Source organism: Lissotriton helveticus, chromosome 6 (assembly GCF_964261635.1).
Source record: "Lissotriton helveticus chromosome 6, aLisHel1.1, whole genome shotgun sequence".
NCBI lineage: Eukaryota > Metazoa > Chordata > Amphibia > Caudata > Salamandridae > Lissotriton > Lissotriton helveticus.
In genome coordinates, this window is record NC_136067.1 from 1,493,535,700 (window position 1) to 1,493,558,353 (window position 22,654).

The window sequence follows — 22,654 nt, forward strand, 5'->3', positions numbered from 1 at the left end:
ATTTGTTCCTGGAGTGGAAAGAGGTAACATCACACAAATGGATACTCTGCATCATAGAGTTTGGATATTGTATAGAACTTATCAAGGATCCACCAAGAAAAGGCCCCAAGAGAATGGTTCAGACAAAAGAAAACTACTATAGAAAGTATGGTAATGGCTACAAAAGAATGCAATATAAGTGTTCAATAACTAGATTAACCAGGGTAACTACTGAACATAGTTATTAATACCAAAGCAAGACGGGACACTATGTCCTGTACTAGACCTCCATTTCTTGAACAAGTTCATAAAGAGACAAAAATTCTAAATGACAACTCTGCAGGATGTCATACCGCAATTACAAGTATATTATACGGCAACAATAGATCTAAAGGATGCATACCTACACATCCCAGAATCAAAGACACAAATGCTAACATTTTGTGGTAAACTGAATACACTATCAGTACAAAGTCCTGGCTTTCGGAATAAAATCAGTACCCTGTGTGTTTACAAAGTGCCTTGTACACCATTGAAGACTTTCTCAAATAAGATGAAGTCAAGTCAGTGACGTTTGGAGAAACATGATTGTTTTATCGAGTTAGGTAATATTAGATTGATGGTCTTGGGTGTAATTTTTTGATACACCATAAATTTACCCCAGCCCCCAATGTCCTCAACTGGATCACCCTCATTAACGATGCACATTGAATAGGTAAGATACCCCTCTAGCTGGGTGCACTATACCACCGGTGAGGGTACAATTGCATGAGCACTGTACCCCCACAGTGTCTACGTCCATTCTTAGACACTGTGTAGGAAGGTAGATCCCTGACTATGGTTGCCCCCAACTTTTTGCCTGGTGTTTTGCTGGTTTTCTGACTTAGTAGACCTGAGGCCCTGCTATTCAGGACCTCAGGCCCACTGCTCTCTCTGTAAAATGGATTCCATGTACCTTAGGTACATATCTAAATTGGATACTGAGCCACCTTATCAGTCCCTGTACAGTGTACCTTAGGTACCCAGGGCATAGGTGTACCCAGGGCCTACCAGGGGCTGCAGCATGTATTATGCCACCCCTGGCTGGCCATCCAAATCTGACACAACTGGCTGCACGACAGCTGGGGCAAGGTGGTGTAATCACCCTTTGCTTTAGATATAGTATACCTATATCTAACCCTAAAATGGACACACAGATCTCCTATCAGTCACTCCTATGGCAGGCCTTAACAATCCTGAAGGCAGAGTGCTTGGAATCGTGTGAGATGGTGCTCTGGCCTGAGCTGAGCCTGTCTACGGCTTTCGGGATCCATCCCTTAGCCGTTTCCATGATATCGCATACCATATACTCTTAAGTGCATTATAATCCTCGCGGTTATATGCCAACTCTGGTATCGCTTTATCAAAACATGTCGAGTAAGGTGTCATACGAATTGGAATACTAACCCCTCGCCAATTCTGGCGACGGGGTTAGCATTCCACCCTTCTAGAGGGACACGACATGTATGTAACCCCTAACCCCGGTTAAAGTCAAACAGAGCCTCAGCTCCACAAAATGGATGCTGCCACCGAGACACAAGTCTGCCCTCCTGCTGCTGGGAGTCCTCCCAGAGCAGGAGATAAGGACAAAGGGTTTCCTGCCAGGGGCGGTGCCAGCACCGTCCCAGACAGGGTTTTTGTGTATTGTAGGTAGGCAGGGCTTTAGAGGAAGGTGACTGCACGTGGCACCCCGGTGCTCACTGTGCATAGGCTGGCTGGAACCAGTTCCAGGGTCACTCCAGACCCTGTGCTGGGGAAAAGCCCGCCAAGGAAGTGGGTGTAACCACCCCCCTCCTAGTCCCACCCCTAGGGCAGGACTTAGTCGCGTGCCAGCCCCTTTTTACAGGATAAAGGTAGGAACTGGCCCCCTTCCAAATCAGATCATCTTTGGAATCAAGATACCACTTTCCACGAAAGGACTTCACGATTTCTTCCTCAAGATTCTCCCTTGTGGCTAAGGAGTAGTCACCCTGCATCCGCAGGCACCATCTAAGAACACTGCGGTCTGCTGCACGTCCTTCCTCCGGAATCCGACTGCCCAGCTCGACGAGACCCGGCTTCCCTGGCACCTCTGACCTCTACCCACCTCTACAGCACAGCTGAGAACCGTGGGTGCGACGAGACCTCGAGGGACCGGCCATCGCCAAGACTGCACGACTTCTGCACAGCAAGCCCACCGAGTAATTTCCTGGTGAGTGCTTTGGGGTCCGAGAAGCCCCCACCCTGAGCAGCTCCAGCACCGAAGAGCAGCCCCCCAGCATCTCCACGATCGGCGTGGGGCCCTTCTGCCTTCTGCTGCTCACCGCGTTGTTTGGCTACTAGCCCGTTGGCTTGTGGCCTTCCTGACGACGCCCGACGACATTTCTGCTGCTGGTCTGGTTGCTCCAGACTGGCCCTTGCTCCCTCCCAGAAGAGGAGCACCCTGGACCCTCCTGGTCCACTCAAGACGCCATTTTGAGTCCACCGCGTGGGCTTGAATTAGCCAAGGCTTGTTGCCCAATCCTGGGTAACTTCGACGCCAACGACTTCATCCTTCGTGGGACAGCTCGCACCTCCATCCTGGTCGCCGACAACGCCTCCTGGTCCGAGAGACTGCAGAGCCCAGCAGCGCCCACTCACCTGACTGCGGTGACTTCGCCCGGTGCCATCCTGGTGCCCACTTAATCACTGGCTAGTGATTCAAGAACTTGGTCCCCTCTGCTTTCAGGTTTCTTCTTCCTTGATCCAGGCTTGGATCCATCGAACTTTCCTTCACTGGTCGCCTGCCAGCAACTTCTTCCTTCCAGGCTCCTGGTCCGGCAACGAGATCCCCGACGTCTTTTCAGACCTATGCAGCTGCAGCCCCTGGGCTAGGTAACTTCGGCACTTCGGTGTCCCAGCATAGCCTCACTATCCTAGGGTCAGGATCCACTGTCGTTTTCTTCCTACCAGGTCGGGTTCGCCCGTGAACACTAACTTTGCCTTTACTAGCCTCCATAGACTTTGTCCCGCATCCCGCGTGAGAGTGCACACTCTGCACCCGAGTCCCCTGGGCCTCCTAGTAGTAATCTAACGATTCCCTAGTCCAGTCCTAGCGATTCCAAAGCCTATTAGAACTGTTACTTACCTGCTAGTAATTCGCATTCCACTTTTAGTGTATATGGTTTTTCGTGCCCCTCGGGCATTGGTGTAACGTGCTAACTTAAAAGTATTTTCGTAAGAGTTTTGTTGTGTGCCTAGCACCCTGTCCTCATAAAGAGTACAGGGTTGTTGTGATTCTAATAAATACACTGTTTATTTTCATAACACTTGTGTGGTGTCCTTTCACTGGGTGTTCAAGGGGTAATGTGATGGTAAAACAGCTGGCTTAACACGCCCTCTAGAGTCTTAGCCTTAGACTGCTCGTATCCATGCTACTAGGATAGCTGGTCTATAAGGTTGACTTACAACCAATCATCAATAAGGGTTGTTTGGACTGATATATAGTGATCACTAGAATAGTGAACACTGCACATCAGGCCAACTTCTCACACACTGTCAGTGCAGTAAAGCAATTGAAAGAGTATATGGTCTGAGAGTTTGTCATTACAGCACCATAATGACTTTACTGAATTCTTCTTGGAAGTTTGAAATCAAACGTCTCCGCACAATAAACCCACACTGGTGCCAGTGTGAGATTTAATGAAAAATTCCCTCAGACGGTGTCTTAGAGATGCGCCCTGAAAAACGACCATCCTGTAGTGGTTTCCCTGACTGGTACACACCATCCTGCCACCACGAGACATGTTTCTGGACCCCTGGGGTGGGAGCCTTCACTCTCTTTCCCCAGAAAAAAAGCCTTTCCTGGGCGGAGGTGGTCACTCCTCCCCCAGGCCAGGAATAGCCATATGTGGCAGGGGAGCTTCAAGGGCCTTGCCAGCCTCTCCTAACCGGAGCAGGTCCCCTTCCTGACTCTCATCCTTTTCGTCAGGAAGACAGGTGGGAAAAATTGAAAAAGCCCAGAAGGTGTGCCCACCTCTGCAAACCCCACCCCTCAGGTGTAGGAGGAGAGATGAAGCCCACTCTTCGGTGCCCGCCATCTTGCAGATGGCAGGCGTACTCCAATCAGGATTAGGGATTGTGCCACTCCCCCAGGTGGTGTGAGCACACCAAATTTGTAGTCAATCTAAGGTTAGTAGCCCCTTTGCTACTGATCTCGAACCCTAAAAAGCTCCTAAATACAGTATTTAGAGGATGGCCCTGAACCAAGAAGAGATTCCCGCAACCTACGAAAGACGCCCAGCAAAGAAGACAACTGAGAAGAACAGAATTGGCCCCAGCCCTACCTGCAATCTGTAGTTTGCAGAGATCCTGCACCAAAAGTCGCCTTGTCCTGCAGCCAGCGACTTCCAGACCCCCTGCGAGGACTGACTGCCTTCCACAAAGACCGGATCGCCTGTGAACAGCAACTCTGTTCAAAAGAGTCTCCAAAGAAAGAATCTGAGACTGCTGAGGACAAAGAAACCTGACGCCTGGAACCACCACTGCACATGTCGCCTATGGCTTAAGTTAGTGGTCCGCCGGTCCCAGTGAGGTACTCCAGAGTCAGAGTGCTCTGTGGTTGACCCCTCCAGGACTCTGTGGTTGCCTGCAGCCTCTGAAAGGTGAACCCCCGCAACCGTGGGTGCCCCGGTAAGGTGAAATCCAACCTCAAAAAGGCACCCCTGCATCCAGTCTCCCTAAACACTGGAGAGGAGAACCCGAGGAGCACCTATGTCATGAGCCCTCTAACTTACCTGCTCAGCTGATAACCCTCCCGGGAGACATCCTGGACCGAGCCTGTAGCCAAAATCCAAAACCGGCAATTGCCATTAAAATCTGGGCACTCTACGTCAAAACAGCACCCTTTACACAGCTGCCCCTGTGCTGAGCTCAAGTCCAGGAGCTTTGCTCCCACAACTAAGAGTGCATGCTTGACCTCCCAGGGTCAAGGATGCACTCTTATCTGAAATAGTTAGTTATAGATTCCTTACCTTAGAATTACCCCCAGGAGTCAGACTGGATCCGAAAGTTTTTGTCAGCAGTACTCTTGCCCGTCGGAAGGTGGCGTCGGTCGACGACCCGTTCGTCGTTGGCGTCGTGGTCGCCGAGATGATGTCGCGATAGCTACCTAGACGCCGCCCTCACGCGCTGACGTCAGTTCTTTATTTTTCTGTGCTAGCAAGCGCAGATCTGGAGACAGTGATACCTCCAGTCACTTTTTGACTGACTTTTTCTCGACATCGTTCTTTGAGTCCATTGACTCCTGGTGCACGAGGGATGCCCGGCTTAAAAGCTTGCGGTTCCTGTCTCACCTCTTTTTCGGCAGGAAGACAGGCGGGAAAAATTGGTACAGCCCCGGTGTGCCCACCTTTGCCAACTCCACCCCTCTTGTGGGGAGGCGAGGTGAAGTCCATTCTTCAGTGCCCTGTATCTTTGCAGATCGCAGGCACTCTCCAATCAGGATTCGGGCTTGTGCCCACTCCCCCACGTGGAGTGAGTACACCAAGGGTGTAGTCACCCTAAAGTCGGTAGCCCACTGCCTAAATACCATATTTAGGGGGCAGCCCTGATTCATGAAAACATATTCCATCTATCTAAGAAGGAAAAATGAAGATGCCCAGCAGAGGAGACTGCAGAGAAGAACTGACTTGGTCCCAGCACTTCCGGCCAGTCTGCAATTTTCAGAGACCCTGCGGCAAGTCCCCTTGTCCTGCAGCCAGCGGCCTCCAGAACTCTGGGAGGACTGATTGCCTTTAACAAAGACCAGATCTCCTGTGATCAGTAGCTCTGTTCAAAAGAAACTCCCAAGACAGACTCTGTGCCTGCTGAGGACACAGAAACCAGACGTCAGTGGCCCAAATTGGGGTGGCTCACCTGTCTCTGCCAGGTCCCTTAGCGCGATGGAGTAAAATAATGTTATCTGTTCACAGGAGTGCTTTTTTATGGGAGTTGGTATTCTGGGTTTAGACTCTGGCTCACCCATGGTCAAGGATGCACTCATTTTACACCCTCTGTGGCACTAGCGTGGCTGGGTGCAGAGTGCTGAGGCCCAGTGTTATCCAATAGGGGTAGGGGGCCTTTGGTTGGTGTCTGCTGACAAGCAGGCCACTGGGTTGTGGGAGCAAAGCTCCCGGACTTAAGCTCAGGGCAAATGTGGGTTTAGGCCAGCACAAAAGATGCACCCTCAGCGGCACTGTGGCAGCCGGGTGCAGAGTTCTGTTTTGATATCGGGTATCCTGTAGCTTTCATTGGGGAGTCTCCAGTTTGCAAACACAGCAGGCTCGGGGACAAAGGTCTTCTGGGTGGGACCACCACTTGGAGAAGTAAGTTGTCTTCTTCGGGGTTGATTAGGCACCGTCTGTTGGGCAACCCAAGGTCATGGGGTTTCCGGTGCAGGGGTGCCTTTTAGGGTCTGATCCTCTTACCAGCTCCTGGTCGCGTTTGGGGGGGAGGGTGGGGGGGGACCTTCTGGTTTGAGGCTGCAGGCGTCGGCTGGAGGCTTGAGGCAGGTCAAGGGTCGCTGGATCTCGGGCCAGGATCGCATGAGAGACCTACTCTTGGTGTTGGGCCACTCAAACTCTGGCCGTGGGGGTCTGTTTTCAGAGTGGTGCAGTCCTGTGCGTCCTTGCTGAGCTGGAGTCTGTTTGAACAAATCTGGTATTCACGGGAGACAGTCTTTGGAAGCGGAGTTAGGCAGGTCCTCCGGGGTTTTTGAGGTTGCTGGCTGCAGGACCTATCGGGATTTCGCAGGTTCGAGGGAAGACATGCAGGTAGGGCTGGGGCAAGTCAGTGGGCGTTGTCCTCTTGCTCTGCACACAGCTCTTCGGTCCTTCTTATAATCCCCACCCCAATATTATTTGCTCACACGTTGTTCTTTTCGTCTGTAAAGCGCTCGGATATCTGCAAAGATCTTGTTCGCGCTATATAAAACTTTCTAAATAAATAAATAATCTTTCTTGTTGTTTCTGGATCCGAGGAAGCATGGTTCAGGGTGACCACCTAGTCCCAGGATGTGCATTGTTTCAGGCTACCCGAGAGCAGCAGGCTCTTGACCCAGGGTTCCAGAAACATGTCTGTGGATGGCAGCCTAAGCAGCCACTCAGTTGGGACACTAGAAGTTGGTTGAGTTTCAGGTAGCATCTCTAAGATGCCCTCTGTCGTGCATTTAACATTAAATCCCACACTGGCATCAGTGTGGGTTTAATGTGCTGAGAATGTTGATACCAAACTTCCCAGTTTTCAGTTTAGCCATTATGGTGTTGTGGAGTTTGTAATGACAAACTCCCAGCACCGTATACTCTTAATGGCAGCACTGCACTTACAATGCCTAACAATGGACTTGGGCATTGTGGGGGTGCAGAGCTTATGCACCTGTACCCTCACCACTGGCATAGTGCACCCAGCTGGAGGGGTGGCTGACCCAGGGCAGTGGAGTGTAGGCATGGCACACAGGGATGTGTGCCATGTCCACTCTTTACTCTTTTTCTGCAACAAGACACACAGCCGCCACAGGCAGTGTGTGAGTGAAAAAGGTGCAGGGCCTTTATGGGTGGCACCAAAAGTGCTGCAGCCCTTGGGGGCCTTCCCTGGCCACAGTGCCCTGGGTACCTGTGGTACCATTTACCAGGGGCCTTCCTGTGGCCAGGGATGCCAATTGGGTTTAAGCTTCAATGCAATTTTAGGGAAGGAATCTAGGTCCTGGGTACCTGATTAGCATGAGCCCAGGGCACACTCAGTCAGGGAACATCGGCAATTCATCAAAAAGTGGGGGCATACAATGCAGAAAGAGGGCACTTTCTCACATTCTCCTCTTTATGCGTTCTTTGGCCCAGCAGGGCTCTGCTCTGGGCACTCTTAAAGGCTATCTTTCACCCATTTTGTCCTTTCTTCGCCTTCCTGATCCGCCTTCTTTTTTCAAGTCCACTATTGTAAATAGATTTCTTAAGTGCATTACTCACCTTTTTCCTCCCCTTCCTTTCGTAATGCCCCAGTGGCACTTGCATCTTGTTTTGACTTATCTTATGTGCCCTCCTTTTGAGCCACTACATAATTGTCCTATTAGACCCTTGACTCTAAAGACTGCTTTTCTGGTTACCATCACCTCTACTCGCAGGGTGATTGAGCTTCAGGCTGTGTCTTCTAAGCCTCCTTTCCTTGCTGTTAATCCGGACAAGGTTGTCCTCTGACCTAAACATTCTTTTCTTCCCAAAGTGGTTACCCACAGGGGGCTCGACTTTTGAGGATGCTCAATCACATAGTTAGTCCACGTCTCGGTGAGCTGTCTGGTTCAGGTACAGTGGTGTATTTTGGCGTCTGGACGCGTGCTGGAGTCCCAAGCAGTTGGAGGGGGCCTGCAGAAAACAGCTGCAGGTGATGACTAGAAGTCCAGTCTCGTCAAACCCAAGCAACCCACAGTTCAGCCTTAGACGGTCTCCACTGTCCCCTGCCTATGACTCCGGCGGTTGGGTGGGGTGATGTCTGGTGGCAGCGGACAGAGGCTCACTCTTTTTTTCTGCTGAAGAGGGACAAACAGGACTGTTGGGCCACTCATGATGTGGGTCTCCATGTACCTGAAGTCCCTCGACAGGCAGGTTGGTTTTCCTAGGCATCAGTGTCCGTACTGGACACAAGCCTTGGCTGCTGCAAGGTGTCCGGTACTTCTTCCTGGGCAGCTGTAGCATCAGCAGTCCGGGTGAGCAGCAGGACATTGAACCGTTCCTTGTTTCTCTGATGCTTGCAGGGGCATAGCTCATTTACTCCAAGGGAGTTGTCTGATTTACGACGCACTGGCAGCCCTACGGTTTTCTTGGGAGTGTGCACGCAGTAGGACGGGTTGTTGTCTCCACTAAGGTTGGGTACAGGAGGATGGCGCCAAGTCTGTTATGCTCCTCTGTTCTCGGGGCTGCAAACTTCAGTCCACTTATTCTTTTGGTTCGTCCAATCAGAAGTCCTGGCATCAGGGGTGCCACCTAAATACTGTATTTAGGGGCATACCAAGAAGTGTCCCGTAGTGGCAAATGGGCTGCCTACCTTTAAGGTGACTACACCCTCTATATGACCACTTACTGTAGGAAGTGGGCATAGCCCTGACCCAGATGACCCAATTCCACCAAACACCAAAATGGTGGAATTTTCCTAGGCATGTTCACTTCAGGTAGCCACCTTACCGGTGGTACTAGCCTAAGGGTTAAGTCCTCGTGACTAGCTACCTGTCACTGTCCTAGTGCAAAATGGGCCCTGAGTAGTGGGCGGCATTTTACCTGTCTGGGGAATCCAGTTTTGCATATCACAGGTGGTGTAGGCTATCGAAGCCTTCTGCCTTGATATACCGATTACTAATCATCATGAGTGACAAAGGTAACGCTTTCTGCCAGAGCAGGCCTTGTTTCCAAACCTCAAAGTGTGGGTTCATCACGTTCAGGGGGATTAGAAGCACTTCTGTTGTGGCAAGCTGGACAGGACCATTCAGCCAACACGTGTACTGTACGTTTGCAGGGGGTTCCTCTGGGTGCATGTATTAATAAATCCATCACAGGAATCAGTGTGGGTTTAATAATACATTGTGTTTCATACCAAACACTATAGGTTTCGGTGAAGCTATTATGTAGCGGGAAACTAGTTATGACCAGTGCCCAGTACATACTGTAATATTGCGTCCTTGTTTACTTGTACGGTCAGTAATTGAACTGGCCAGCACAAGGTACAATTGCTCATGCAGCTATGTCCTCACATGTTATATGCCACACCCTGCCTTAGGGCTGTACAGCTTGCTGCATGCAGTGTTGGGGGACATGGCACACAGGGTGTTTGCCATGTTTTATCCACTTTTTAGGGCACTGTCGTGGCAGTCCGATTGGGGTTGGTGCTTGATCTCTTAAGATTGGCACAATATATGCTGTAGCTCTGAGGGGGCCCTCTTTAGTACCTATGCTCTAGGTATCAGAGCTACCACTGTCTAGGAACTTAGAGATGCTAAAGACCTGGTCAGTTAGGGATCAGGTGACCAGCAAACTGGTTTAAGGGAAAGAATATGGGCACTTGGAACCTGGTTAGCAGGAACACAGTTCACGTCAAGTTGCATCAAATACCAGGCAAAATGTGGGGGGACTACTGTAACAAAAACCCAGTTTCATACATATTAGACCTAAACTTGATTCTAATGGAGGTAGTTTATTATTGCCCTATTAAAAATACTCCTCTATTGGATGTTTGGAAGGTGGCTTTGGGAGATCTAGTCCTACATTCACTAGATATTTCTCTGGATTGATTCTAGACTTCAGAACAAATACTAAAGTGGGTCATGCCTTCTTACGGGATCGGTTACATTATTATGGCTGACACTTGGTTAACCTGTTGCTGTTTTATTATGCTTTTTAGATGGTGGGCTTTCCCCTCTATTGAGTGATAGGATGGAGGGCTTCATTAATGGTAATATTCATTGAGGTTTTAAATAGCTCTTCTCAGAGGAACATAAATGTGGTATGTATAATAAGATCACGATCCTGAGTGTCTATCCAAATTAACTGGGGGAATCATTAATGTAGGCCGTTTTGGTGTTTCTGGGTCAATTAGAAGAGCAGTGTCCGTTTTCCACCTTGAGGTTGCAGTCCAAGTTGTCTTTTTATCCTGTTTTCTTTCCCTTTAAAATGCATTGAAATAGTTGCTTAGTTTTTCATTAGTTAAGTTTTAAAGTTTATTTACCTTTTTTCTTAATTGAAAAATACATTAAAATAGGCCAACATAGCCTACATGTAGGTACGTACAATGTTTATAATCCGTGCCTTTTCACCAAAATAAATTTGTATTCATAATAAACCTGTTCTCCCATATTGGCCAGATTAGTCAATATTAATAACTTAAATGAGCATTTCTGTGAAAGTGAAAAATATACCTACTTGCACGGGCAGGCAATTTGAGTGCTGTATAAATAAGTAAGGCAATTTGAGGGATGCAAGGAACCATTGTCTAATGGTATGCAATCTATAAGTATTGCACAGTTGCTAAAAATATTATAAAGATGGCAAGAATGCGATTTGTATAAAGATGTTGATGGATTTCCAGGTGTGAGGCCTGGATGCCTATGCTTTCTCATTCTTAAAATTGTAAATAGAACTGTGACCATTGTTAAATTTTGGACGTCCCATAATTGACATTTCAGCAGCTTGGAATTAATAGTAATGCAGGCTTGAGATGCAAGTAGTTTTGAGGTTATTGATGAGATTATATAGATATATAGAAAGATTTGTATATAGAGAGACTATATGTGAAATATACGGATTAAACCTGGCTATGGTTTTTATGCAGGTGAAATGGTTACAAAACAGCCTTTGATCAGAAGTATGCGAACTGTGAAAAGGGAAACTTTGAAACTTATTTCCGGATGGGTGAGCCGATCCAATGATCCTCAAATGGTAAGTTACATATTTTTAGTATAATAAATGTTTTTACTTTTTATCTGCAGCACTTGACCTGAGACGGCATGCCCTAAGGTGCCCCCCTCTCCCTTTATAAGAATGACACCTTTCTGACATCCTGTTTGCATGTACAGCAGGGACTGACCGTGATGATGGTTAACACGGAATTGGCTGCCCTAGCTTGCCCCCCCACCCCCATCAAAGACCCGGTTTAGTTTCTTACGGTCTGCACAGCGGTAGGACATATCTGTTGCACCACGAGGGTCCGGTGCAGCTGGCAGGGTTGACGCCAAGTCAGTTGTGCTACTCCGTTCTCATATCTGCAATCTTCTTTCCACTTTTTTTTTGTCCCAAGAAATCTGAGGTCCTGGTATCTGGAGAGGTCCCCTAAAATACTCAATTTAGGGGGCTGAGGGGTAGTAGCCAATGGACCACTTAGCCCTAGGGTCACCACACCCCCAGATGACCACTTCCTTTGGGGAGCGGGCATCACACTGTCCCAGAATTCCTAATTCCGCCACACAAAACATGGTGGACTTCTAAAGTTGTGTTCACAGCAGGCTTGGGCCCCTTGAGGTGTGCCTAGCCTGCTCCTAGCTTATTTTCTTGCCGGTCCTAGTGCCAGACTGCTCAGGGCAGGGGAGGTTGGCAGCCTCTCCTTTGAGGGAAACCAGTCCCCGTTTTCTAAACACCCCCCCCATCTGGCCCTTTTTATTCTGGTTATTTTTTAGCAGGCGCTCAAAGCTTGACCGCCGACATCTGCTGGGAAGATGTTGGCACACCAGATTCCTAATCTTACTGGCCCCTTTGTTGTTTATATCTGTGTGTTAGAGTGCTTTGCACTTAATTCGCGCCTCTATCAGAGCCAATGATTCTTGCGATGAAGCGCAGCTGATTCTTTTACAGAAGTTTGACCCCTGAGGGTCAAACAACTTTGTAGTGGAAGGCTGGATAAGGACAGTCCATCCGCTACACTAGTGGTTGGTAGGTTTTCCTCTAAGGTGCCCTTTGGGTGCATATCAATAAATCAATCATTGGAATCCGTGTTTGGTTAATACGAGGGGTTTGATACCAAACACCATATTTGTTAGTGAAGCCATTATGTAACGGGAAAAAACTAGTTTTTACCAGTCCTGAGTTCATACCTTAAGGTGGCTTCCCTGCTCACTTGCAATATCTAGTAAAAAGATCTAGATTTCACTGGGGCATATCTGATCATGCAGATATGTCCTCACGTTAAATATAATGCACCCTACCTTAGTGCTCAAGGGTCTCCTGTAGGGGTGACTTGCATATATTAGATGAGGTGAGTTTGACATGAGGCACAGGAGGGTCATGTCATGATTTCACTTATGGTTTGCATCATGTTGCGCAGCCTCCAATGACAGTCTGCATGAGTTAGGTGAGGGGTCCCTTAGGGTGGCACAATACATGTTGCAGCCCTGAGGGACCCTCTTTAGTACCAATATTTTAGATGCCTGGGGTACCATTTACTAGAGACTGACAGGGGTGCTAAAGTCTGTAGCTTAGCTAGTTAGAGATGCGGTATGGGCCACTGAATTCAGAGAATAAGTGATGATTATTGTGCAAACTTTATGGAAATGTGTTCCATCATCTCACCACGGTTCACACAAACACGGGGTCGGATTGTTTTGGAGGGTGGATGACAAGTGAGGAGCCTGTTCTACATAGTCAACTTTGTAAGTGAGCACAGGAGGGAGGAAAGTAAAATTGAAAACATTTGAACAGAAAGCGTTTTCTTATCTTGTAATTCCATATACCCTTCAGGTGCCTTGAGGGACACGCATACAATTTATAATATGCCTTTGAGTGCCCTTAGCTAACAATACAATTGACAGCACCATGCATCACCTTTTCATGTGCCTACAGTACCCACAATCTACTGGTAAGCATGCCCGGCCAAATAGAAATGGTTACACTGAGAACCGCTCTACGTAAAAGGCTCACCAAACAGTCATCTATCTTCCCGGAACAAACCTGAATTTCTACATTTCTGGCATAGGCTGAAACCCATCTCTTCATAAATGCCTGTGGGTGGGTTACCAAGTAAGGGCAACAACTGTCAGTGAACTACACTTCCATATAGATTCTGGTCATCTTCATTCTTTACCTTCTGTAAGACCTCCAAAGTGGAATGAGTGCATTATGAAAATATTAAATAAATATGAAAACAGCAGCTGACAACTGAAGTGTTTATGGTTTGCTTCTAGTTGCTGCACTAACCTTTGACGGATGGTACTGCTGAAGACCAAGACCCCTCAAGAAAGGTGCCACAAGAAAGGGGTAGAGTTTAACGGTTAATTTAACAATAACATTTGAACAGTCTGGGACAGATGAATAAAATGGGTATTCCAAACAAGGGTCAGTACTTTGCCGTCAACACAAGCATGGAAGGAAGCTGCACACCTCATGACCCTTCAGTGCATATGCCCTAGAAGCATCTGGTGAAGGTTTGTAGTTTGTGAACGTCTTACCCAGATTGCCGGCAAGAAGGAAAGAAACAGAATGTAGCCTGGATTACAAACAAGCGCAAGCTCCTTGAAATGTCGGTAGACGTAAAGTTTCAAATAATGCCTGATGCACAATGAAGACAATGCAGCAGAAGAAAGACACGGAGACCGAAGGGGCATAGCTGGCAATAGGGCAAGAGCAACAGGGAATGGCCATTCACTCCTTCAAATTCGAGCAGGCTGCTGATGAGCTTAATGGAGCCTATCTATTGACTGCCATTATTTACTTTGTCAGGCCTACAATTTACTTCACCCTGTGATACCTTTGAGCCGCCTGCAGCTTTCCCCATTGATGGGTCTAGTTAAGGCCCACCTTAACTATGGCCCCCCTCCTTTTTTCCTGATGAAGATCCTGTATTATTTTGACCTAAAGCTTACACCTGTAACCACCACTGGCATAGGGCACCCAGCTAAAAGTGTGACTGAGGTATGCCAGGGCAGTGTTTTGTGGGCATGGCACACAGGGATGTGGGCAATGTCAACTGTTTTGTTATGCACCAAGACACGCAGCCTGCAAAGGCAGTGTGTGTGTCAGGGCACAGGGCCTCTAAGGGTGGCACAATATGTGCTGCAGCCCTTAGAGGTCTTCCCTGGTCACAGTGCCCTGGGTACCTGTGGTACCATGTGCCAGGGGCTGACCTGTGGCCAGAGATGCCAATTTGGTTTTGGGGAAAACAAAGGCCCTGGGAGCCTGATTGGCAGGGACCCAGAGCTCATCAAGTCAGAGTGCATCAGAAATCCAGCAAAGGGGGGGGGTTGTCGTGCAAGAGAAACCCACTTTCTCCAGTATTAGGGTATCTTTCATAGATTCACATGCTTGATTAATTCCCCGTCGTCGAAGTCGGAGTCCCACGGTATGTAAAATAGTAGTAATATATATACATGAAATATATCATATATATATATACATATAGAAATATATCTATAATAAGAATAATAAAACGTAAAAACTTTAAAATACCATAGAACAACATTGGCCCATAGAAAGTATAGAGGGAGAGTTCACTTTAGTAACATATCCATGTCATTATAATAGTCCACATTCCAGCCAATCAGGCTGTAGCACCCTCTAGAACCTTCTCCTCAGAAGCTCAAGCCCTCAGATTTTCTACCGCACGTCGTGTGAAGGGAGTCTCCGTGAGCTCTGCTCAGTTTTCTTCTACTTCCAACTTTCAAGAACATGTCTACTACAAAAAAGTCTTTATTCAGGCCCTGTTCTGCCTGTGGAAAACTTTCTTTTCTATGAGGACCCTCATAAAAAATGCAACTACTGCTTGTACCCGGATCATGAGGTGAGGAGTTGCAAATTCTGCAGGAAATTTTCATCTACAACCTTAAAGGATAGAGAGGCCCGTCTCCTTCTGTGGCTACAGAGGTTGAAGACCTCAGACAACCCTGTGTCTGATATAGAGAGTGTGTCTTCTCGCCAATCTAAGACCTCTCTGAAGCGTGGGTCTGAGATGTACATTCCATCTCCTTTTCTTAAAAAGAAGCTTGTGGACGCTCCAAAGTCAGTCTCCCCACGTGATCTGCCGGCCTCTACGCCTGCAGGACCTAGTTCTCTGGCGTAGCAGATCCCCTCTGTGCCCTCGTCCTCTAACACGAGTGCCAGGTCGTCGACACGCCTGCCGTCGATGTTATGCCAACTTCGACGACCAGCATTCTGTCCACGATGGTCCAGGAGGTATGGCCTATCTCTTCCATTATTAAGATCTCCACGATGGCAAAGAAATCAGTCTAGTTGACGAACCTTCCTAAGCGTCATTCGTCGACGAAGACTTCGTCGTCTCGTCGACACAACCTCTTCAGTCGACGGTGGTCTCGTCGACTGCCAGTACCTCTTCGACGACGGCTTCGTCGACGGCACCTCTGTCGACGCTGAAGATTTCGTCGACGCCAGTGTCCTTGTCGACGAAGACCTCTGCTTCATCGACGGAAACAAGAACATCTTTGTCGGCGCCAGGACCATCATCGACGAAGCCCTCGATTACTACGTCGACGACGAGCTCTTCGACGGATCAATATTCTCTGGCGACTGCAACCACATTCACAGTAGTGATGGCTACTACTGTTAAGCGTCCAGCTCCACTGGTTTTGAGCCCTTTGCAGCCTCGCTCAGGTCCACCAGCTCAACTAGTTGCGTCAGAAGACGACGATGATTCCGATGGCTCATATGCGGATGATAACTTCCGTGCTGCCAGTAGCCCGTTGGAGCTACATATCAAATATCAAGAATATGATGACGATGATGACCGAGAGTCAAGCATCTCAGTTCCCGATGACACACCTTATGTTGGCCATGATGTTCCTATGGCGCAGATACCAATGTCTATGATCTCTAATCTTCAACACATGCTGGATGATTACAATCGTAGTTTCCCACCTTCTTCGCAGGCCTCTCCACCGCCTCCTTCTGTACAGACGTCCGTTCAGGTCGCACCAGCCCGGTCACCAGTTCCACAGTACCCTGATAATGATGATGCTGCCCATCATACCGATAAAGACCAGAATGATGACGCTGCCCTGGCGAATTGGGACAACTACCAGGCTCCGACTCCATCGCCTCCTCCTGCTTCTCCTCTGGCATCTCCTCCAGTGGACATTGGGGGTTTTCACCTTTTGATGGCGAGAGCAGCCAAGCGTTTCCACTTGCCTATGGTAGTCGGGCAAGAAGACTGTTTTCTTTGATTTCAAAGATCAGCCATTGAAACAGGTGCATACCATTCCAATCATTGATTTCATTTGGACGGAAGGGCTCAAACTTATGGAACGGCCTAATTCAGTTCCGGCCGTTCTCCCACGCATTGATAAAGTATAAGGCTCCTGAGGATTCACCTGCCTGCTTAGTTTCTCAACCAAAACCTGACTCTGTCATTACGCAGGCTGCCCAAAGGAGGTCACGGAATCAGGCTTCTCCTTAAACATCGCCGCCGGACCAGGAAGGTCGACGCCTTGACACCATCGGCAAAACATTCTCCACGATGGCTGCGACAACTGTAAGGGCGGCAAATTCTTTAGCCATCCTCGGCCATAACGACTGACAAATGTGGTCGGAAATCGCTGCTTTGGTCGTCCTGATTCCTGAATCCTCCGGGGCAGAGGCACAAAAGATCCTACTAGAGGGTGAAAGAATTTCATCTAAAATTATAGACTGCGCAATTGATATTTCCTCGACTGGTTTCAGGCAACTGGCAGGCACTGCAGTCTTAAGGAGGCAGGGCTGGCTTAAAGCTACGTCCTTTCGACCGGAGGTGCAAGCAAAAATACTCGACTTGCCCTTCGATGGAGAGTCCCTCTTCGGCAAGCATGTGGACGACGCCTTGGAGTCCATCAAAAAAGATAGACACTGCTCGCACCCTAGGTTCTCTCCAATACCGGAAGCGACCATTTCGTGGAGCACGTGGCAGGGGCACATCCTCCAATTTTTGTGGCTCCTCCCAATACAGTTCCTACGGTGACAACGGGCAGCGTTACTCCAACCAAATTCAGTCTAGACAGAGCGAATCCAGATCATACAGGAGAAAATCCTCCTACAGAGGAGGTAACTCCTCCAACAAAAAATGACTTTCGAAACATCAAGTCTTTTCCTACTCCGCAAATTGGAGGTCGAATCTCTCTAAACTTTTCAAATTGGTCACGAATAACTTCCAATCGTTGGGTCTTGGATGTGATTTCAAGAGGCCACGCCCTAGAATTTCTCAAGTTTCCTCCCAACCGCCCACCAACTTGTCCCCCTCCAGCCCACTTGAAGGAACTGTTTGCACATGTTGCAGTCATGATTAAAAAAGGAGCAGTCAAAGTGGTTCCTCAATTACAGCAAGGGACGGGTTTTTACTCCCCATTTTTTTCTCATCAAAAAGAAATCGGGAGAGGCGCCCGATATTAGACCTCCGAGCCCTCAACAAGTACTTCAAGTCTTAAACTTTTCGAATGCTGACTTTTCTGGAAATCTTACAGTTCCTAAACCCCGAGGAGTTCCTCTCCACAATCGACCTCCAAGATGCCTATTTTCATGTGCCAATCCACCACAATCACAAAGTACCTGCGTTTCAGAGTAGGGAAAAACACTTTCAGTTAAAGGTTCTACCTTTCGGCCTTCGTTCCGCTCCGAGGGTCTTCACAAAGATCATGGCTCCAGTAGCGGCTTATTTACGCCTACAGGGCATACAAATTTACCCCTATTTAGACGATTGCCTGATTAAGGCCCCAACCTTTCTCGCGGCACAACAACACTCAGACTTGCCTGTCAGTCTACAAGAATTTGGGTCTTTCTATCAACTACGAGAAGTCGCATGTCCTTCCGGCACAGCAAAGAATTTTTCTGGGAGCATTATTAGACACGAACCTGGCAAAGGTGCTTGTTTCACTGGAGCGCCAAGCTCGCATTTTCAAACTAGTGGCTCTTCTACGCTCAAAGTCTGCTTCTGTCCGCATATTGAAATCCTTTCTGGGCATGACGTCGTCCTGCATACCATTGATCCCCAACTGCAGGTTGCACATGAGTCATCCAAGAAGAATTGGACAAACAATGGCGGCAAGTCTCAGGCACGTTCAACGACAAGGTCTCCCTGACCCCTCGACTTCAGGGAGCGTTGAAATGGTGGTCTCACCCTCCCAACATCGCAGCAGGGCGCATGTTTCAGGAGACTGCCCCCAAGTTTACCCTTACGACGGACGCTTCCTTGGCGGGTTGGAGCGCACACCTCGAAGTGTTGTCAAGTCAACGGCAAATGGACTGCGGACCAACGCAGGTGGCACATCAATCGTCTGGAGCTCTTGGCCATCTTTCTCGCCCTGAAGTCCTTCCGACTGCTGGTGGAAGGAGAGTCTCTTTTGGTGCGTACTGACAACACCACCAGTATGCACTACCTCAACAAGCAAGGCGGTACGAAATCTCTTCTGCTCTCAAGTCAAGTCAGAATTTATATAGCGCACTACATACCCATAGGGTCTCAAGGCGCTTGAGGAAGGGGGGGGGGGGTTTACTTATCGAATATCCATGTTTTAAGTTGTTTTCTGAAGGCTAGGTGGTTTTGAGTAAGGCGGAGGTGGATGGGAAGGGAATTCCAGGTCTTGGCCGCTAAGTAGGAGAAGGATCTTCCTCCCATGGTGGCTTTGTGGATGCGCGGAACAGCGGCGAGGGCTTGGTTGGACGAACGCAGCTGGCGGGTGGGGGTGTAAAAGGAAAGGCGCATGTTGACACAATCCGGTCCAAGTTCGTATAGGGCTTTGTGTGTGTGGGTGAGGAGACGGAACGTTATTCTCTTGTTGACGGGGAGCCAGTGAAGGTCTTTCAGGTGAGCGGAAATGTGGTCTGTGCGAGGGATGTCTAGTATGAGTCTGGCTGAAGCATTTTGGATGCATTGGAGTTTTTTCTGTAGTTTCGCGGTGGAACCGGCGTAAAGGGTGTTTCCGTAGTCCAGACGGCTTGTAACCAGTGCGTGTGTGACCGTTTTTCTTGTTTCGGTGGGGATCCAGTGAAATGTTTTTTTGAGCATGCGTAGGATGTTGAAGCATGAAGATGAGACGGCGTTGACTTGTCTGGTCATCGAGAGTGAGGAGTCCAGGATGATGCCCAGGTTCCGTGCGTGGTCCGTCGGTATGGGGGCTTTTCCTAGGGCCGTTGGCCACCAAGAGTCGTCCCAGGCGGAAGGGGATGAGCCTAAGATGAGGACTTCTGTTTTGTCCGAGTTCAGTTTCAGACGGCTGTGCTTCATCCACTCGGCTACTTCTTTCATCCCTTCGTGTAGGTTGGTTTTGGCGGTGGTTGGGTCTTTGGTGAGTGAGAGGATCAGCTGAGTGTCATCAGCGTAGGAGATGATGTTGAGGTTGTGTTGACGTGCGATGGTTGCGAGGGGGCTCATGTAGACGTTGAAGAGGGTGGGGCTGAGTGATGATCCTTGCGGGACGCCGCAGATGACTTCGGTGGCCTCTGACTTAAAAGGGGGGAGGCGGACTCTCTGAGTTCTTCCAGCGAGGAACGAAATGATCCAGTCCAATGCTTTTCCTTGAATTCCGATGTTTCTGAGGCGTAGTATCAGGGTGCTATGGCAGACTGTGTCGAAGGCTGCGGAGAGGTCAAGGAGGATAAGGGCGACTGTGTCTCCGTTGTCCAGTAGTGTTCGAATGTCGTCTGTTGCTGCGATGAGGGCGGTCTCGGTGCTGTGTTTGGCTCGGAAGCCAGACTGTGAGGAGTCAAGTGATTTGTTGGTTTCGAGGAAGGTGGCGAGCTGATTGTTAATGGCTTTCTCAATGACTTTGGCAGGGAATGGGAGGAGCAAGATGGGGCGGTAGTTTTTGAGTTCGGTGGGGTCAGCTGTGGGTTTCTTCAGAAGGGCGCTGAGTTCGGCGTGTTTCCAGCTTTCTGGGAATGTGGTGGAGTTAAGGGAGTAGTTGATGACATCTCGGAGATGGGGTGCGATAATGGAGTCTGCTTTGTTGAAGATGTGATGGGGACATGGGTCTGCAGGGGATCCTGAGTGGATGGAGTTCATCAGGCGAATGGTCTCTTCTGTGGTGATTGGGTCCCATTCGAAGAGGATATTCGGAGGAGGTAATGGTTTGGAGGTGAGTGGGGTGGACTGGTTTACAGGTTGGTTGTCAAAGCTGTTATGGATGTCGGCGATTTTGTCATGAAAGAATGAGGCAAGGGAGTCGCAGAGGACTTGAGAGGGGGTGATGTCGTTAGAGCTGGCGGTGGGGTTGGTGAATTCTTTGATGTTGAAAAGTTCCTTGCTGTTGTGGGCGTTGTTGTCTAGTCGGTCTTTGAGTGCTGATTTCTTGGCTGTCCGGATTAGTTGGTGGTGGTTGCGGGTGGCGTTTTTGAATGCGGCTTGGGTGATAGTGTTTGGGTCTGTTTTCCAAGTTTTCTCAAGGGAACGACAGAGCTTCTTGGATTTCTTAAGGTCATCGTTGAACCAGGGGGCATTCTTGCTTCCTTGCTTGATGTGATGTTTTTTCAAGGGTGCTAATTTGTCGGCGGTTTGGGTTAACCATTGTGTGAGGTTGATGGCGGCTTGGTTAGGGTTCGTTGAATAGGCAGGGGGTTTTTGAAGAAGCGATGAGATCTGGTCGATGGTGATTTTGTTCCAATTTCTTCGCAGAGTTGGTTGAGGGTGGTTGTGGATCGAGGTCTTATTGTAAATAAAGTGGATGCAGCTGTGGTCCGTCCAATGAAGGGGTGTGGTATGAGTGAAGGAGATATGCTTGCTGGAAGTGAAGATAGGGTCGAGTGTGTCCTGCATAGTGTGTGGGGGTGTTAACAAGTTGTTTGAGTCCGAGATTGGCGAGATTGTCCAGAAGGGTGGTGGTGTTACTGTCGCTCTTTTCCAGATGGAAATTGAGGTCTCCCAGTAGAATGTATTCTTCCGAAGGGAGGGCGTGTGGGGTGATAAAGTCAGTGATGTCTTCGCTGAATTTTGTACGGGGTCCTGGTGGCCTGTAGAGGAGGGTGCCCCTAAGTGTTGACTTGGGGTCGGTGTGGATCTGGAAGTGAAGGTGTTCGGCGATAGCGAGGTTGTCAACTGAGCTGGTTGAGACGCGGATGGTGTTCTTATGGACGATGGCGATGCCTCCTCCTGTTTGGATGGGGCGGTCCTTACGGATGATCTTGTAGCCGTCCGGGATGGCTATGGTGATGTCTGGAGCTGAAGAGGCATTCATCCAGGTTTCTGTTATGAAGGCGATGTCCGGAGAAATGGTGTCGAGTAGATTCCAAAGGTCGATGGCGTGTTTGTGAACCGAGCAGGTGTTGAGAAGGATGCATTTGAGGTGGTTGGTGTTGGCTCTCTGTTTGGTGTTTGTGGATTTGGTTTGGGACTTGACGCAGGTGAATTTGCAGGAGTGGCAGGTGAAGGGTCCATGGGTGTGTCCTGGTGCTGCTTGGGCGCAGTTAGTGAGTCGGCTGGGGTTGAGTGCAAAGAGGGAGGAGGCGTCGTATGTAATGCGGGGAGGATGGGTGAAGCGGGGACCAGGGGGTCTGGCTCTGGGCGCAGACGGGCGTTGACGGGCTTACCTTTGGCGCACCTTCGGCGCGACTGGGGCGCGACCGCTGCGCGTGAACGCTGCGCGCAGCTACGTGTGACATAAGTGGATAGTGGAGGGGGAGGGGCGAGGGAGGGTCAGCTGGGAGGCGGGAGCGGGGCGGAGACCCGGGCCGGAGGTCACACAATAACAACAAAAAATAAAATGGCGGGCAGCCAGAAACGAGCTAGAAGCCAATGCGGAGTATATGACAGTGGCACCTTTAAATTTACGGGCAGGCGAAATAACTTGTAATAGCAGCGCGCCTACACAATTTAGCCATACGATGTCTGAAAACAAACAATTAATCAAGCAGTCAAGGCGATCAAGAGCTGCAATGTGCCCGAGTATGAGATGAGAGGCAGGCAATTAAGGTTTTCTAGCGCTACGATATCGTTATGAAAGACAAACAGGCAATTAAGGCAGTCTAGCGAATATAAAGGAATTCTCGCGCTAATATATCGTTATGAAAGACCCAACAGGCAATTAAGGCAGTCTAGCAGATATAAAGGTATTCTCGCGCTATGATATCGCTATGAGAGACAAACAAGCAATTAAGGCAGTCTAGTAAATATGAATAGCAAATTGATTCCTCAAGCGCCGCAGCGATGTGCTACGATACCAGGCTGCAGGGTGAGGAGCAGCGTGGGGGAGCGACCGCGTCTGTAG

General features: G+C 49.0%; 1 protein-coding gene across 2 annotated transcripts in view; it reads left to right on the plus strand.

Annotated features, from left to right (window-relative positions):
- XPO1 (exportin 1) overlaps positions 1 to 22,654 on the plus strand; it is a 960,241-nt gene that overhangs the window by 713,894 nt on the left and 223,693 nt on the right. For both annotated transcript variants that reach the window (XR_013596235.1, XM_078649290.1), the window contains exon 19: positions 11,323 to 11,429. Coding sequence is in view for 1 of the 2 variants with exons in the window: in XM_078649290.1 (XP_078505416.1) it covers positions 11,323 to 11,429 (107 nt within the window). In the remaining variant the exon portion in view is untranslated. The remainder of the gene's footprint in view (positions 1 to 11,322; positions 11,430 to 22,654) is intronic.